The sequence below is a fragment of the Pseudophryne corroboree genome, chromosome 6 (genome assembly GCF_028390025.1).
Source record: "Pseudophryne corroboree isolate aPseCor3 chromosome 6, aPseCor3.hap2, whole genome shotgun sequence".
Lineage (NCBI taxonomy): Eukaryota > Metazoa > Chordata > Amphibia > Anura > Myobatrachidae > Pseudophryne > Pseudophryne corroboree.
In genome coordinates, this window is record NC_086449.1 from 372233 (window position 1) to 390833 (window position 18601).

The 18601-nt window shown below is 58.9% G+C and overlaps 1 protein-coding gene and 1 long non-coding RNA gene across 3 annotated transcripts in view; one reads left to right on the forward strand and one right to left on the reverse strand.

Moving 5' to 3' along the window:
• Positions 1-14609, reverse strand: part of PHF23 (PHD finger protein 23) — a 30866-nt gene extending 16257 nt beyond the window's left edge. The window contains exons 1-2 of one of the 2 annotated variants that reach the window (XM_063930653.1): positions 14367-14609; positions 8283-8314 (exon numbers count right to left, since the gene is read on the reverse strand). In XM_063930653.1, the coding sequence (XP_063786723.1) occupies positions 8283-8314; positions 14367-14529 (195 nt within the window). In that variant the 5' untranslated portion in view covers positions 14530-14609. The remainder of the gene's footprint in view (positions 1-8282; positions 8315-14366) is intronic. The other variant, XM_063930652.1, reaches the window with a different exon arrangement.
• Positions 14610-14639: 30 nt separating this feature from the next.
• LOC134935836 (uncharacterized) overlaps positions 14640-18601 on the forward strand; it is a 54688-nt gene continuing 50726 nt past the window's right edge. The window contains exon 1 of the long non-coding RNA XR_010180418.1: positions 14640-14706. This is a non-coding gene — a long non-coding RNA (uncharacterized LOC134935836). The remainder of the gene's footprint in view (positions 14707-18601) is intronic.

Sequence of the window (18601 nt, forward strand, 5' to 3'; positions counted from 1 at the left end):
GCAGCGGGAGCTGATCTCCCGGCTGCAGCGGTTCCCCTCTCCCCCGGCGCACACACTCTGCTCAGCGCGGGGGGCTGCCCTCACAGTCGCGGTCGCCGGAGAGGTCCGGGACCGCGGCACATTGTTAAAATACATTTTTTTACATTCATAAAACACGGTGCCTAGCGCCCACAATATTTTAAACCTGGAGCCAAGCGCCCATTGTCCTTATAATGGCGCCGGGCTCTAGGGGTTAACCCCTTCAGTGCAGCAGCGGCCATTGTCCACATGGCTGGGGGTCTCTCCGGCCACACTCCCCCCCCCCCATTCAAGCGGGTCAACCAGGGACCCATGTCCCAACGATTTGGTCCCTGGTCCAGCAGTCCTTAATGAGGTTACCGGGAGTTCTTTGGGGGTTCAGGCTCCTCCTGACGTGACAGTCCATCCGCATTGCTATGAGCCTTGCCTTGCTTGTGGATAATATGAAAGTCATAAACCTGAAGAGCAAGGCTCCACCGCAACAGTCTGCCGTTTTCCCCCGTGGTGTGCTGGAGCCACCGTAATGGATTGTGGTCCGTTACCACCGCAAAATGGCGGCCATACAAATAGGGCTGAAGCTTCTTCACAGCCCAAACAATAGCCAAACACTCCTTTTCAATTGTGGCATACCCCACCTCCCGCGGTAGCAGCTTTCTGCTCAAATAGGCCACAGGGTGCTCCTGTCCATCCGGCCCCTCTTGGCTCAGTACTGCCCCGAGTCCGTACTGTGACGCATCAGTCTGTACAACAAAGTTTTTACTATAGTCCGGCGCCATCAGTACTGGGGCTTGTACTAGAGCGGTTTTCAACGACTGGAATGCCAACTCACATGCGGTCGTCCAGTCAACTATCTTGGGGAGTTTCTTCTTAGTCAGATCAGTCAGGGGTTTGGCCACGGAACTAAAGTCAGGGACAAAACGTCTGTAGTACCCTGCGATCCCTAAGAAAGCCAGGACCTGTCTCTGGGTTGTGGGCCGGGGCCAGTCGCGGATTGCCTCCACCTTCGCTGGTTCAGGCTTCACCTTACCTCCCCCCACACGGTGTCACCTTACCTCCCCCCACACGGTGTCCCAGGTACTGTACCTCTGACATCCCCATTTGGCACTTGTCTGCCCTGATGGTCAGACCTGACCACCAAATCCTCTCTAACACCAACCCCACATGCCTCAGGTGCTCTTCCCAGGTTCGGCTGAAGACAGCAAATGTCATCCAAGTAGGCCTGGGCGAACTCTCTGAACCCCTTCAGCAGGTCATCGACCACACTCTGGAAGGTGGCTGGTGCATTCTTCATCCCAAATGGCATGGTTTTGAACTCAAACAAGCCAAAGGAGGTGATGAAGGCGGACCGTTCCTGAGCCTCGGGAGTCATTGGTATCTGCCAATACCCCTTGCTCAGGTCGAACGTAGAGATGTACTTCGCTCCAGCCAACTCGTCTAACAGTGCGTCAATGCGGGGTACGGGATAGGCGTCTGATTTGGTCACTTCGTTCAACCGGCGGTAGTCTACGCAGAACCTGGTTGTCCGGTCCTTCTTGGGAACCAGTACAACGGAGGCGGCCAGGGGAGTGTTGGAGCGCGTGATTACGCCTAGCGCTGACATCTCCTGCACCTCTTGGTAGATACTCGCCTGCGCCTCTGGTGAGACCCGATACGCGGGTTGCCGAACCGACCTATGCTCACCAGTGTCTACATGATGGGCACGTAGGGAAGTCAGGCCGGGCTTCCTGCTGAACTGGGCCTCAAAGGACTGCAGCACTGACTCCAGCTGCTCCCTCTTGGGGTTACCAAGCTCACTGCTCCAGCTAACTTCCTCTACACCACCCTCACCCTTGGCATCCGCGAGGAGGTCAGGAATGGGATCTTTTCCCGGTTCCTCCATCGGCAGGCAGCACACCGCGGCTACCGACTCCACACACCCGTGGTATGCCTTTAACATGTTTATATGGTAGGTACGCTGTCTCCTACCATCGCTGTCAAATGACACCACGTAGGTGATGTCGCTTAGGAGTTTTGCGAACGTGTACGGTCCCGCCCAGGCAGCCTGGAGCTTGTTCTGACGCGTGGGCACCAGAACCAGCACCTTTTGCCCGACTCCAAAGACCCGAGCACGCGCGCCCTGGTCATACCAAGTCTTCTGCTTGGTCTGTGCTTCCGCAAGATTCGCTTGCGCTAGTCCCATGAGATTCTCTAAACGATCTCTGAGCTTCAACACATACTCCACCACGGACTCATCCTGGTGGATCAGCTCCCCCCTCCCAAGACTCCCGGAACAGGTCAAGAGGTCCACGGACTCTGCGGCCATATAGTAACTCGAAGGGCGAGAATCCGGTCGACTCCTGGGGTACCTCCCGATATGCAAACAGGAGGTGCGGCAGGTATTGCTCCCAGTCTATCCCTCCGAAGTCACAAATGCCCGTAGCATCTGCTTCAGAGTGCCATTAAATCTTTCGCAAAGTCCGTTAGTCTGGGGATGATAGGGGGCAGTGCGGAGTTGACGCACTCCGCACCTCGCCCAAAGACACTGGACCAGATCACTCATGAACTGCGTCCCTTGATCAGTTAGGATCTCACTGGGGAACCCTACTCTACTAAATATGCCTAGCAGAGCGTCCGCTACCTTTTCCGCAGTGATGGCGTACAGAGCCACAGCCTCTGGATACCGGGTAGCATAATCCACCACGGTGAGGATGTATCTCTTCCCCGATCTACTGGGCACAGGTAGGGGACCGACTATGTCCACAGCCACTCGTTGGAAAGGTTCCCCGACTATTGGCAAAGACCTCAGGGGAGCCAGAGCACTGGGGCATCCAAGCCGTTGGCATACATCACAGGACTTACGGTAGGTCCGGACGTCATCCGACACTCCGGGCCAAAAAAAGTTCTGCGTCAGGCGCCTCAGTGTTCGGTCCCTCCCCTGGTGTCCCGCCAAAGGAATTTCGTGTGCAACTGACATCAGTTGCTCCCGAAAGCTCCTGGGAACCACCAGTTGAACTTGCTCCCGCACTGGCCTATCCCCTTCTACCTTGGCTACCCGGTACAGTAACCGTTTCCACCAGGTCACACTCCCTGCCCCCATCCTAGCAAGGCCGCGGCCAGCTTGGCGCCTCATACCTTCCAGGGATGGGTCAGAGAGCTGAGCTTCCCTAAACTCCTGCCTGCGGCCCTCACTTTCTCCTAAGTTTGGACACTCTACAGGGGGAATATTGGGGTCAGTCAAGTTGGGGTCAGTCATGGTAGGGTTGGGTTAGTCGCTCATACTCACCGCCGGAGTTGGCAAACCACTAGGGACAGGAGCATCACTGGGCACTCCCACAAGATTCAACAAACTGGAACCGACATCCTCTGCGTTGCTAGGGGACGTAGGCCCACCAGAGGCAAGGGGCAGATGTGCTGATCTGGCCGCTGTGGTCTTTTCCTCTGGGATGGCCGACGCTGTGGTTGGCAGTTGTTCAGCCGCTGTGGTCTTTTCCTCTGGGCTGGGCTGTGCTGGCAGAGACGATGAAGACTGTAGTCTGGCCGCTTGACTCCGGGTGATGGCATTCGCAAAGGCAGTAACGATTCCTCCACCGAGATCATTCCCCAAGATGACATCAGTTGGGAGGCCATCCATTACGGCAACATCTCTTAGCTCTTCTCCAGCTCCCCAGTCGAGGTAGACTCTGGCCATGGGCACTTCTCGCTCTAGCCCATGGGTCTTCAACCTGTGGCCCTCAGGCTGTTGTGGAACTACACATCCCAGCATGCCCTGCTCAGTTTTAGCATGCCTTAATAGCAAAACTGTGGCAGGGCATGCTGGGATGTGCAGTTCCACAGCAGCTGGAGGGCCGCCGGTTGAAGACCCATGCTCTAGCCCATCGGCCACTGTAACTTTTGCAGTGCAACCCTGCAGTACTGCAGCAGGATCGACAAGGTGGGGGCTTACAACAGTTATGGAGGCCCCAGAGTCTCTTAAGCCTTCGCCCTGCAGGGACCCCACTTGGACCGGCTGCAGGTGCCGCCACATATTTGGTGGGGGCTTCTTAGCCATACAGGTGACTCTTTCCGCGGAGTCCACCTGCTTCTCGCCACACTCCATCGGACTGACTGGAGGGGGTACAGTCTCTGGAAGCTCATCTCCACGGGTTAAGCAAGCAATCCGGGCTCCAGCACTCGGATTTGGGGCACGAGTCTGGGGTGCTTGGGATGCAGGACAGTTCATCCTCAGATGTCCGATTTTCCCACAAACCATAGCATTTTTTGTCCAGGCATGGCTCCGATGTCTTCTGATTACTGGCAGGGGCACTGCGGGGTGGTTGCTGGCCAAAAGCACTCGGGTCGGAAGATGCTTGCTTTGGGGGGCGATGAGCTGAAGAGGGGTGTCCCCCTGGTGGTACAGTCTTTTGGGGCTGGCTGCTGGTTGGGCGCTTCTGCCCCTGCGGCCGAATTGCCACATACTTGTCTGCTAACAGGGCAGCCATCTTTAAGCTGGGTGGCTCCCGATCTAGCACCCACTCCTTCACTTCTGGGGCGCACCTGCGGTAGAACTGCTTCCTGCAGATCAGGTCAATCAGTGCGTCCCATGTAGTGGCTTTCGAATCCTTCACCCACTTCACCACGTACTGCCGCAGCTGGGTGGCGAACTGCTCATGGGTGCTGCTAGGATTCTTGGGCAAGTCTCTGAACTTCTTCCTGTAAGACTCTGGAGTGATGAAGAATCGCTGGAGGAGGGCCTTCGCAACTTCGTCGTAGTTCCCACAGTCCTCCGTGGCCACTCCTCGATAGGCCTCCAAGGCCTCTCCATGCAGAGTGGGCACAAGGTGTCTCACCCACTCTGACTTGGGTAGATCGTGTAGTTTACAAGTCCTTTCAAAAACTTGCAAATGTCCATCAATGTCCCCATCACTGTCTGCAAACTTGGCAAACTGAACGCGTCCTGATCTGTGTACAACAGCTGACAACGGCTCCCGGGGTACCACGGCTGGTGATGCCCGCTCCGCATGCCACATCCGGATGACAAGCATGCGTTCTTGCTCCGTTGCCCTTTCCCCCAATTCCGCTAGCCGATCTGCTAGGGTATCCGGGCCGCCCCCCCTGGGACGTTGGGATCCTGGCTCTGCTAGGGATTGCTGGGAAACATTGCTGCTGTGAGAGAGGGTGGGGCTTGTGTGTCTCACCGGTTCTGTACGAAGGTCCACTGGTGGGCCGTCCTCTGCGATGCTGACGCCGTCAGTGTTTTCCACCTCCGCCCGATGGGACTCCTCCAAGCTCATGAGCGCCGCCTTAATGACGCTTCTGGACGCGTTGGAAGGGATATCCACACCCTTCCCCTGGCATACGATCTCCAGATCGCCCTTGGACATTCCGCTGAATTCCGCCATCTTGTGCGTTCTCCTGCGCTGCAGTTACTCCTCTCCTGAGTAACTCGGCTTCTCCAATCGGGTGATGAAAAGCCGCCTGGGATTCTCCCACCGCTATGCCACCAATTTCTGTGACAGGACGGTCCCGTACGAAAGCACTCGCCGCTTTCGCGTCCCGTCTCCTGCGCAGATAGGAAGGTTAGGTCACACGAGGCCTGACCACATAGGGGATTCCCGCTTACCGTCAGTAACTGCCTGTTACTGACTCCACCCACTGCGCTGTGGGCGGGTTTATGCTGCCACCACCAAACTCCTAACCTGCCGTGGCGTTTGGAACCACGGTTCTGCTCTGTATGTGCCGACGCACTGCCTTACCACACCTGTGTGGTGTTGACGAATCCCCACTAGCTAGGCCTCTGCCGGTAGCTGGCGGAAGGCGGAACTTGGAGACGTTAGGTGCTTCCCTGGACAGCCGGAGGACGGGGCTATGTTTGGCATAACCCTGTAGGTCACAAGATGACATGGTCTTCTTGAGGCAAATGGTATTTATTTGCAATAGTTCTAAAGAGAACTCTTCCCTATTGCTAGGGGCAACAGCATACAGCAAGATGTTCCAGCAGAATAAGATGGTACAACTACAACTTCCATGGGGCAACTGCCCTCCTTTTATCCTACCCCAATACACATTACCACAGCGGGTAAGCCCGCCCTGTGGTGTACAACCAATCAATGTTTACCCATGAGCTGTGCATGCCTTGGTCACATGCACAGCTAACATTGTTCTCTATGGACAGTGGGGAGTGGTCGTTCTCCTTTGACTGTTCCATCCTGGAGGATCAGGATACGCCCCGGTGCAGTGTTCAGTCCAAGCTGGGGGAAGTTTTCCCTCCTAAACGGACTTCCAGAAACCTGCCCGGGACCTAGCCCACTGCCTGCAGCCTGGATTTGGGCTCCAGAGCTGGGCAGCCTAGCTCCCCGGTCCAGGTTTCCAGGCCACTACGGGTGATCTCCATGGAGCTCCAGAAAACCACTCCGCTTGTTTCAAAGCTGAGCTTCTTCTCTCTCTCCCAATGCCCCTTTCAAGTGTGAGGCTGGATGGGAAAGTATTCCGTTTTTTGGGGAAAAGGTCTGGGAGAATCCATCAGCTTGCACAGCCATGGATTCCCCCCCTCCTGGGACACACAACCAAGTAAGTGCATTTACCTTTAAATACATTTCATTTAAAACAAACGGTATATTCCCCTTTAAGTACTGTGCCCAGCGCTCAGCGCTGGGCTCCCCTAAGCCCTGCAGCCTGGCTGCTAGGGCTCTCTCTCTCAGCGCTGGAGGTATGGGGCTGGCTTCCCCCATCCTCCAGCCTGCCTGCCTGCCTCTGGGGTCCAGGGAGCTGGCGGCTCCCTGTCCCCCCAGAGCGGCATTCACTTTTGTAGCCTCGCCGCACGGAGCGGCGCACCCCCCTGATCCGAAGCCCGGCGGCCCGGGATACTTGTCCCGGCCGCCGTGGCTCTGGGTCCTTTGCAGCGCTGAGGTGCCAGGAGCATAGCTCCCGGACCCCAGCACTCACCAACCTACTCATCCCCCCGCCGCTAGGGAGACGGCTAGCCCGGTCCCCCATGAGCGGCGCACTCTGGTGGCCTCGCCGCGCAGGGGGACGGCTAGCCCGGTCCCCTGTATGCGGCGCTGAAATCTGGTGCCCTCGCCGCAGCGTCCGGCGGGGAGCCGGGCTGCGGTGCACCCCCCCTTTCCGCCCAGCAGCCTGGGACGTTCGTCGCGGCTGACCACCTCCGATGGGCTGAGGCGCCGGGAGCAGAGCGGCTCACCCTTCTCCCCCGGCCCACACACAGCTCAGTGCGCCGGGGGCTGTGCTCACCGCTGCCGGGAGCAGAGCTCCCGGACTCCGGCAGCGCACACCCGATGGCTGCAGCGGGAGCTGATCTCCCGGCTGCAGCGGTTTCCCTCTCCCCCGGCGCGCACACTCAGCTCAACGCGCCGGGGGCTGCCCTCACTGCCGTGGTCGACGGAGAGGTCCGGGACCGCGGCACATTGTTAAAATACATTTTTTTACATTTATAAAACACGGCGCCTAGCTCCCACAATATTTTAAACCTGGCGCCAAGCGGTCATTGTCCTTATAATGGCGCCGGGCACTAGTAGTTAACCCCTTCAGTGCCGCGGCGGCCATTGTCCACGTGGCTGGGGGTCTCTCCGGCCACATACGTGTACCCCACAGCACCCTCACCTGAGGCATGGACAGAATCCCCTTCCACAGCCCACATACGTGTACCCCACAGCACCCCCACCTGAGGCACGGACAGAATCCCCCTCCTACAGCCCACATACACGTGTACCCCACAGCACCCTCACCTGAGGCATGGACAGAATCCCCTTCCACAGCCCACATACGTGCACCCCACAGCACCCTCACCTGAGGCACAGCAGAATACCCCTCCACAGCCCACACACACACGTGTATCCCACAGCACCCCCACCTAAAGCACGGACAGAATCCCCTTCCACAGCCCACATACACGTGTACCCCACAGCTCCCCCACCTGAGGCACGGACAAAACCCCCTTCCACAGCCCACATGCACGTGTATCCCACAGCACCCTCACCTGAGGCACAGCAGAATCCCCCTCCTACAGCCCACACACACGTGTATCCCACAGCTCCCCCACCTGAGGCACGGAAAGAATCCCCTTCCACAGCCCACATACACGTGTATCCCACAGCACCCTCACCCGAGGCACAGCAGAATCCCCCTCCTACAGCCCACACACACGTGTATCCCACAGCACCCCCACCTGAGGCACGGACAGAATTCCCTTCCACAGCCTCCATACGTGTACCCCACAGCACACTCACCTGAGGCACGGACAGAATCCCCCCTCTCACAGCCCACATACACGTACCCCACAGCACCCTTACCTGAGGCACGGACTTCAGACTCAGAGATGGATCTGAAAGAGAATAATTACACATTAACCTTGTGGCATCAACATATTGCCCCCACCATGTATCACCACAACGAGAGGGGGCAACACTATACAACCCCACCTACACAACCCCCATCACAGAGGCCCCGGCAGCCTCCACATCTCTCTCACACACACAAAGGACACAGCAGCCTCCCCATCTCTCTCACACACAGAGGCCCCGGCAGCCTCCCCATCTCTCTCACACACACAGAGGCCCCGGCAACCTCCCCATCTCTCACACACACAAAGGCCACAGCAGCCTCCCCATCTCTCTCACACACAGAGGCCACGGCAGTCTCCCCATCTCTCTCACACAGAGGCCCCGGCAGCCTCCCCATCTCTCTCACACACACACAGAGGCCCCAGCAGCCTCCCCATCTCTCACACACACACACACACAGAGGCCCCGGCAGCCTCCACATCTCTCTCACACACACAAAGGCCACAGCAGCCTCCCCATCTCTCACACACACACACACACACACACACAGAGGCCCCGGCAGCCTCACCATCTCTCTCACACACAGAGGCCCCGGCAGCCTCCCCATCTCACACACACACACACACACACACAGGCGTCAGCAGCCTCCCCATCTCTCACACACACACACAGGCCCCGGCAGCCTCCCCATCTCTCTCACACACACACAGGCACCGGCAGCCTCCCCATCTCTCACACACAGAGGCCCCGGCAGCCTCACCATCTCTCTCACACACACAGAGGCCCCGGCAGCCTCACCATCTCTCTCACACACACACACACACACACACACACACACAGAGGCCCCGGCAGCCTCCCCATCTCTCACACAGGCCCCGGCAGCCTCACCATCTCTCTCACACACACAGAGGCCCCGGCAGCCTCATCATCTCTCTCACACACACACAGAGGCCCCGGCAGCCTCACCATCTCTCTCACACACACAGAGGCCCCGGCAGCCTCACCATCTCTCTCACACACACAGAAGCCCCGGCAGCCTCACAATCTCTCTCACACACACAGAGGCCCCGGCAACCTCACCATCTCTCTCACACACACAGAGGCCCCGGCAGCCTCCCTATCTCTCTCACACACACACAGAGGCCCCGGCAGCCTCACCATCTCTCTCACACACAGAGGCCCCGGCAGCCTCCCCATCTCACACACACACACACACACACAGGCGTCAGCAGCCTCCCCATCTCTCACACACACACACACAGGCCCCGGCAGCCTCCCCATCTCTCTCACACACACACAGGCCCCGGCAGCCTCCCCATCTCTCACACACAGAGGCCCCGGCAGCCTCACCATCTCTCTCACACACACAGAGGCCCCGGCAGCCTCACCATCTCTCTCACACACACACACACACACACACACACACACACACACACACACACACACACACACACAGAGGCCCCGGCAACCTCCCCATCTCTCACACAGGCCCCGGCAGCCTCACCATCTCTCTCACACACACAGAGGCCCCGGCAGCCTCATCATCTCTCTCACACACACACAGAGGCCCCGGCAGCCTCACCATCTCTCTCACACACACAGAGGCCCCGGCAGCCTCACCATCTCTCTCACACACACAGAAGCCCCGGCAGCCTCACAATCTCTCTCACACACACAGAGGCCCCGGCAACCTCACCATCTCTCTCACACACACAGAGGCCCCGGCAGCCTCCCTATCTCTCTCACACACACACAGAGGCCCCGGCAGCCTCCCCATCTCACACACACACAGAGGCCCCGGCAACCTCCCCATCTCTCACACACACACAGAGGCCCCGGCAGCCTCACCATCTCTCTCACACACACACACACAGGCCCCGGCAGCCTCCCCATCTCTCTCACACACACACAGAGGCCCCGGCAGCCTCACCATCTCTCTCACACACAGAGGCCCCGGCAGCCTCACCATCTCTCTCACACACACAGGCCCCGGCAACCTCCCCATCTCTCACACACACACAGAGGCCCCGGCAGCCTCACCATCTCTCTCACACACACACACAGAGGCCCCGGCAGCCTCCCCATCTCTCTCACACACACAGAGGCCCCGGCAGCCTCCCCATCTCTCACACACACACACAGAGGCACCGGCAGCCTCCCCATCTCTCTCACACACACAGAGGCCCCGGCAGCCTCCCCATCTCTCACACACACACACACAGAGGCCCCGGCAGCCTCCCCATCTCTCTCACACACACACAGAGGCCCCGGCAGCCTCACCATCTCTCTCACACACACACACAGAGGCCCCGGCAGCCTCCCCATCTCTCTCACACACACAGAGGCCCCGGCAGCCTCCCCATCTCTCACACACACACACAGAGGCCCCGGCAGCCTCCCCATCTCTCTATCACACACACACACAGAGGCACCGGCAGCCTCCCCATCTCTCTCACACACACAGAGGCCCCGGCAGCCTCCCCATCTCTCACACACACACACACAGAGGCCCCGGCAGCCTCCCCATCTCTCTCACACACACACAGAGGCCCCGGCAGCCTCACCATCTCTCTCACACACACACACACACAGAGGCCCCGGCAGCCTCACCATCTCTCTCACACACACACACACAGAGGTCCCGGCAACCTCCCCATCTCTCACACACACACACACACACAGAGGCCCCGGCAGCCTCACCATCTCTCTCACACACACAGAGGCCCCGGCAGCCTCACCATCTCTCTCACACACACACAGAGGCCCCGGCAGCCTCCCCATCTCTCTCACACACACACACACACACACACAGAGGCCCCGGCAGCCTCCCCATCTCTCTCACACACACACACACACAGAGGCCCCGGCAGCCTCCCCATCTCTCTCACACACACACACAGAGGCCCCGGCAGCCTCCCCATCTCTCATATACACACAGAGGCCCCGGCAGCCTCCCCATCTCTCTCACACACACACAGAGGCCCCGGCAGCCTCCCCATCTCTCTCACACACACAGAGGCCCCGGCAGCCTCTCCATCTCTCTCACACACACAGAGGCCCCGGCAGCCTCCCCATCTCTCTCACACACACAGAGGCCCCGGCAGCCTCCCCATCTCTCTCACACACAGAGGCCCCGGCAGCCTCCCCATCTGTCTCACACACAGAGGCCCCGGCAGCCTCCCCATCTCTCTCACACACACACACAGAGGCCCCGGCAGCCTCCCCATCTCTCTCACACACACAGAGGCCCCGGCAGCCTCCCCATCTCTCTCTCACACACAGAGGCCCGGGCAGCCTCCCCATCTCTCTCACACACACACAGAGGCCCCGGCAGCCTCCCCATCTCTCTCACACACACAGAGGCCCCGGCAGCCTCCCCATCTCTCTCACACACACACAGAGGCCCCAGCAGCCTCACCATCTCTCTCACACACACACACACAGAGGCCCCAGCAACCTCCACATCTCTCACACACACACAGAGGCCCCGGCAGCCTCCCCATCTCTCTCACACACACACAGAGGCCCCGGCAGCCTCCCCATCTCTCTCACACACACAGAGGCCCCGGCAGCCTCACCATCTCTCACACACACACAGAGGCCCGGCAGCCTTCCCATCTCTCTCACACACACAGAGGCCCCCGGCAGCCTCCCCATCTCTCTCACACACACACAGAGGCCCCGGCAGCCTCCCCATCTCTCTCACACACAGAGGCCCCGGCAGCCTCCCCATCTCTCTCACACACAGAGGCCCCGGCAGCCTCCCCATCTCTCTCACACACACACAGAGGCCCCGGCAGCCTCCCCATCTCTCTCTCACACACACACAGAGGCCCCGGCAGCCTCCCCATCTCTCTCTCTCACACACACAGAGGCCCCGGCAGCCTCCCCATCTCTCTCTCTCACACACACAGAGGCCCCGGCAGCCTCCCCATCTCTCTCTCTCACACACACACAGGCCCCGGCAGCCTCACCATCTCTCACACACACAGAGGCCCCGGCAGCCTCCCCATCTCTCTCACACACACACAGAGGCCCCGGCAGCCTCCCCATCTCTCTCTCACACACACACAGAGGCCCCGGCAGCCTCCCCATCTCTCTCTCACACACAGAGGCCCCGGCAGCCTCCCCATCTCTCTCTCACACACACACAGAGGCCCCGGCAGCCTCCCCATCTCTCTCACACACACACACAGAGGCCCCGGCAGCCTCCCCATCTCTCTCTCTCACACACAGAGGCCCCGGCAGCCTCCCCATCTCTCTCTCTCACACACAGAGGCCCCGGCAGCCTCCCCATCTCTCTCTCTCACACACAGAGGCCCCGGCAGCCTCCCCATCTCTCTCACACACAGAGGCCCCGGCAGCCTCCCCATCTCTCTCACACACACAGAGGCCCCGGCAGCCTCCCCATCTCTCTCTCTCACACACAGAGGCCCCGGCAGCCTCCCCATCTCTCTCTCTCACACACAGAGGCCCCGGCAGCCTCCCCATCTCTCTCTCACAGAGGCCCCGGCAGCCTCCCCATCTCACACACACACACAGAGGCCCCGGCAGCCTCCCCATCTCTCTCTCTCACACACAGAGGCCCCGGCAGCCTCCCCATCTCTCTCTCTCACACACAGAGGCCCCGGCAGCCTCCCCATCTCTCTCACACACACAGAGGCCCCGGCAGCCTCCCCATCTCTCTCTCACACACACACACACAGAGGCCCCGGCAGCCTCCCCATCTCTCTCACACACACAGAGGCCCCGGCAGCCTCCCCATCTCTCTCTCTCACACACAGAGGCCCCGGCAGCCTCCCCATCTCTCTCTCTCACAGAGGCCCCGGCAGCCTCCCCGTCTCTCTCACACACACAGAGGCCCCGGCAGCCTCCCCATCTCACACACACACACAGAGGCCCCGGCAGCCTCCCCATCTCTCACACACACAGAGGCCCCGGCAGCCTCCCCATCTCTCTCACACACACACACACACACAGAGGCCCCGGCAGCCTCCACATCTCTCACACACACACACACAGAGGCCCCGGCAGCCTCCCCATCTCACACACACAGAGGCCCCGGCAGCCTCCCCATCTCTCTCACACACACACAGAGGCCCCGGCAGCCTCCCCATCTCTCACACACACACAGAGGCCCCGGCAGCCTCCCCATCTCTCTCTCACACACACACACAGAGGCCCCGGCAGCCTCCCCATCTCTCTCACACACACAGAGGCCCCGGCAGCCTCCCCATCTCTCTCTCTCACACACAGAGGCCCCGGCAGCCTCCCCATCTCTCTCTCTCACACACAGAGGCCCCGGCAGCCTCCCCATCTCTCTCTCTCACACACAGAGGCCCCGGCAGCCTCCCCATCTCTCTCTCTCACAGAGGCCCCGGCAGCCTCCCCATCTCACACACACACAGAGGCCCCGGCAGCCTCCCCATCTCTCTCACACACACAGAGGCCCCGGCAGCCTCCCCATCTCTCTCACACACACAGAGGCCCCGGCAGCCTCCCCATCTCTCTCACACACACACACACAGAGGCCCCGGCAGCCTCCCCATCTCACACACACACAGAGGCCCCGGCAGCCTCCCCATCTCTCACACACACAGAGGCCCCGGCAGCCTCCCCATCTCTCTCACACACACACACAGAGGCCCCGGCAGCCTCCCCATCTCTCTCTCACACACACAGAGGCCCCGGCAGCCTCCCCATCTCACACACACACACACACACAGAGGCCCCGGCAGCCTCCACATCTCTCTCACACACACAAAGGCCACAGCAGCCTCCCCATCTCTCACACACACACACACACACACACACACACACACAGAGGCCCCGGCAGCCTCACCATCTCTCTCACACACAGAGGCCCCGGCAGCCTCCCCATCTCTCACACACACAGAGGCCCCGGCAGCCTCCCCATCTCACACAGAGGCCCCGGCAGCCTCCCCATCTCTCTCACACACACACAGAGGCCCCGGCAGCCTCACCATCTAGCTCCCGATCTCCACACCCTCTCCCAGCCTCCCGTTCTCCCTTTCCCTCTCCCGGCCTCCCTTTCCCTCTCCCGTTCTCCCTTTCCCTCTCCCGGCCTCCTACCTTCGGCGCTGTCCTCCCCCATGGCAGCCTCCAGCATGTCCGGCTCCTGGGGCCCCTCCGGGGGCCAGACACCGATCTCCGTCACTATCCCCTCCCGCCGCTCCGGCCGCCGCGCTGCCTGCTGGGAGCCGTAGTTCAGAAGACGCGGGTAGACCACGCCCATTACCGGGGCACGGGACTACACCTCCCAGAGGGCATTGCGGCCGCTGCGCTCAGGCTGCCGTAAAGGAATGGTGGGCGCATGCGCGGAAATGTGTCCAGGGAGCGGGTACTGCGCATGCGTCCTTCTCTGCTCGCTGTATGATGGGAGATTACACGTCACCATTACCTCACACGTCAGGTGACCTGGCTGTGTATTTTGCGTAATATCTGGGGGATTGAGGGGGGGTGGACATGTGAGGGGGGGTGGGAAGGGGCTGGTGGCATGAGGGGGGACATGTGAGGGAGGGGCTGGTGGGATGAGGGGGACATGTGAGGTAGGGGCTGGAGGTATGAGGGGGGACATGTGAGGGAGGGGCTGGTGGTAAGAGGGGGGACATGTGAGGTAGGGGCTGGAGGTATGAGGGGGGACATGTGAGGTAGGGGCTGGAGGTATGAGGGGGGACATGTGAGGGAGGGGCTGGTGGTAAGAGGGGGGACATGTGAGGGAGGGGCTGGTGGTATAAGGGGGGACGTGTGAGGGAGGGGCTGGTGGTATGAGGGGGGACATGTGAGGGAGGGGCTGGTGGTATGAGGGGGGACATGTGAGGGAGGGGCTGGTGGTATGAGGGGGGACATGTGAGGAGGGGCTGGTGGGATGAGGGGGACATGTGAGGGAGGGGCTGGTGGTATGAGGGGGGACATGTGAGGGAGGGGCTGGTGGGATGAGGGGGACATGTGAGGGAGGGGCTGGTGGGATGAGGGGAACACGTTAGTGAGGGGCTGGTGGTAAGAAGGGGGGCATGTGAGGGAGGGGCTGGTGGTCTGAGGGGGACATGTGAGGTAGGGGCTGGAGGTATGAGGGGGGACATGTGAGGGAGGGGCTGGTGGTAAGAGGGGGGACATGTGAGGGAGGGGCTTGAGGTATGAGGGGGGACGTGAGGTAGGTGCTGGTGAGATGAGGGGGGACGTGTGAGGTTGTGGCTGGTGGTATGAGGAGGGACATGTGAGGTCTGTGCTGGTGGTATGAGGGGGGACATGTGAATGAGGAGCTGGTGGAATGAGGGGGGATGTGAGGGAGGGGCTAGTGGGATGAGGGGGACGTGAGGGAGGGGCTGGTGGGATGAGAGGGGACATGTGATGGAGAAGCTGGTGGTATGAGGGGGACATGTGAGGGAGGGGCTGGTGGTATGAGGGAGGGGCTGGTGGGATGAGGGGAGAGATGTGGGGGAGGTGCTGGTGGGATGAGGGGGTACATGTGAGGGAGGGGCTGGTGGGATGAGGGGAGAGATGTGGGGGAGGGGCTGGTGGGATGAGGGGGTACATGTGAGGGAGGGGCTGGTGGGATGAGGGGGGAGATGTGAGGGAGGGGCTGGTGGTATGAGGGAGGGGCTGGTGGGATGAGGGGGTACATGTGAGGGAGGGGCTGGTGGGATGAGGGGGGAGATGTGAGGGAGGGGCTGGTGGGATGAGGGGACACCTGAGGGATGGCCATTGATGGGTTTACTTTCAGTGGCACTATTGGTTATCCTTGATGGTATAAAACCATTGACAGGGGAATCATCGGTGGTGATTTCTGCTCTGACTCACTGAGCTGTGGGCCATTCAGAGGTTGGGGTGGGATTCAGCGACAGAGCTAGGCTCAGTGTCCTGGCAACAAGTAGGAAAAAAACATCAAGGGGATCTGTACCATCGATGGTGGTGAAACATTGGATCTCCGCCATCAATGGCAAAACAATCTACCATTTTTCTCTTACGTCCTAGAGGATGCTGGGGTCCACATTAGTACTATGGGTTATAGAGGGGTCCACTAAGAGCCACTGGCACTTTATGAGTTTGAGAGTGTGGGCTGGCTCCTCCCTCTATGCCCCTCCTATCAGACTCAGTTTAGAAAATGTGCCCGGAGGATCCGGTCACAGCTAGGGGAGCTCCTAGAGCTTCTTTAGTTTTATTATTTCTCATAAATCCTAGAGGATGTTGGGGACGACATCAAGACCATGGGGTATAGACGGGATCCGCACGAGACATGGGCACTCTAAAGACTTTTCATTGGGTGTGAACTGGCTCCTCCCTCTATGCCCCTCCTCCAGACCTCAGTTTTAGAAATGTGCTCAGGTCGACTGGATGCACACTGAGGAGCTCTACTGAGTTTCTCTAAAAAGACTTATGTTAGTGTGACCGGACGGTCTCGTACGAAAAGCAGTCACCGCTTTCGCGTCCCGTCCCCAGTACACAGATTGGATGTTCAGGTCACACGGGACCTGACCACATAGGGGATTCCCACTTAGCGTCAGTAACCGCCTGTTACTGACTCCACTCACTGCGCTGTGGGTGGGTTTATGCTGCCACCACCAAACTCCTAAGCTGCCGTGGCGTTTGGAACCACGGTTCTGCTCTGTATGTGCCGACACACTGCGTTACCACACCTGTGTGGTATTGACGAATCCCCACTAGTCCTCTACCGGTAGCTGGCGGAAGGCGGAACTTGGAGACGCTGTTTCACCCTAGACAGCCGGTGAACGGGGCTAGGTTTTGCATAGGCCTGCAGGTCACAAGATGACGCAATCTTCTTGAGGCAGATGATGTTTTAATGCCAACAAATAGTTCTAAAGAGAACTCTTCCCTATTGCTAGGGGAAACAGCATACAGCAAGATGTTCCAGCAGAAAGTAGTTGGTATAATACACCCTGGAGGCACGCAGTCCTCCTTTTTATGTCAATTTTCCACACAGTACCACAGGGGGTCATGTCCCCCCTGAGTAATTTCCATCCAATCAGGAAATCTTACAAAATACAAACGTTTGTTATCAGTTTAAACTCCAATTCCTACCACCTGGGAGGTTACACTTCGCCATTGATACATTTAACACATAGCTTCAAATATGGTTTGTATTTGATTTACCAAACAAATATCCTTCCTTCCCGCATCTACCATTCAGGATTCATATATCAATTTAATCAGCTACATGAAACAAACAGGTTCCAAGCCCATAGACTTTATCTATGGGATAAGGAGATCCCCCGTGAGTAACATCTTTCTCTAAGGAACTTACACATCAAAAGGTATTGTCATTCACACCTCTCTGCTAGGACAGGGCCATTAGCATGCCACTTCCTATTCCCAGAGGATAGGAGATGATTATTCAGACAGATATAGTAAGTGCATTTCTCTAACGTCCTAGTGGATGCTGGGGACTCCGTAAGGACCATGGGGAATAGACGGCTCCGCAGGAGACTGGGCACACTAAAAGAAAGATTTGGTACTACCTGGTGTGCACTGGCTCCTCCCACTATGACCCTCCTCCAGACTTCAGTTAGAATCCTGTGCCCGGCCGAGCTGGATGCACACTAGGGGCTCTCCTGAGCTCCTAGAAAGAAAGTATATGTTAGGTTTTTTATTTTACAGTGAGACCTGCTGGCAACAGGCTCACTGCAACGAGGGACTAAGGGGAGAAGAAGCGAACCTACCTAACTGGTGGTAGCTTGGGCTTCTTAGGCTACTGGACACCATTAGCTCTAGAGGGATCGACCGCATGGAACCGGCCATTGATGTTCGGTCCCGGAGCCGCGCCGCCGGCCCCCTTACAGAGCCAGAAGCAAGAAGATGGTCCAGAAAATCGGCGGCAGAAGACTTCAGTCTTCACCAAGGTAGCGCACAGCACTGCAGCTGTGCGCCATTGCTCCTCATACACACTTCATACTCCGGTCACTGAGGGTGCAGGGCGCTGGGGGGGGGGCGCCCTGAGCAGCAATAAAAACACCTTGGCTGGCAAAATAATCACAATATATAGCCCCAGAGGCTATATATGTGATAATTACCCCTGCCAGAATCCATAAAAAAGCGGGAGAAAAGTCCGCGAAAAAGGGGCGGAGCTATCTCCCTCAGCACACTGGGCGCCATTTTCTCTTCACAGTGCAGCTGGAAGACAGCTCCCCAGACTCTCCCCTGTAGTTTTCAGGCTCAAAGGGTTAAAAAGAGAGGGGGGGCACTAAATTTAGGCGCAATATTGTTTATACAAGCAGCTATTGGGGAAAATTCACTCAGTGATAGTGTCTATCCCTACATTCAGGGGCGGAACTACTGGCGGGGCAGGCAGT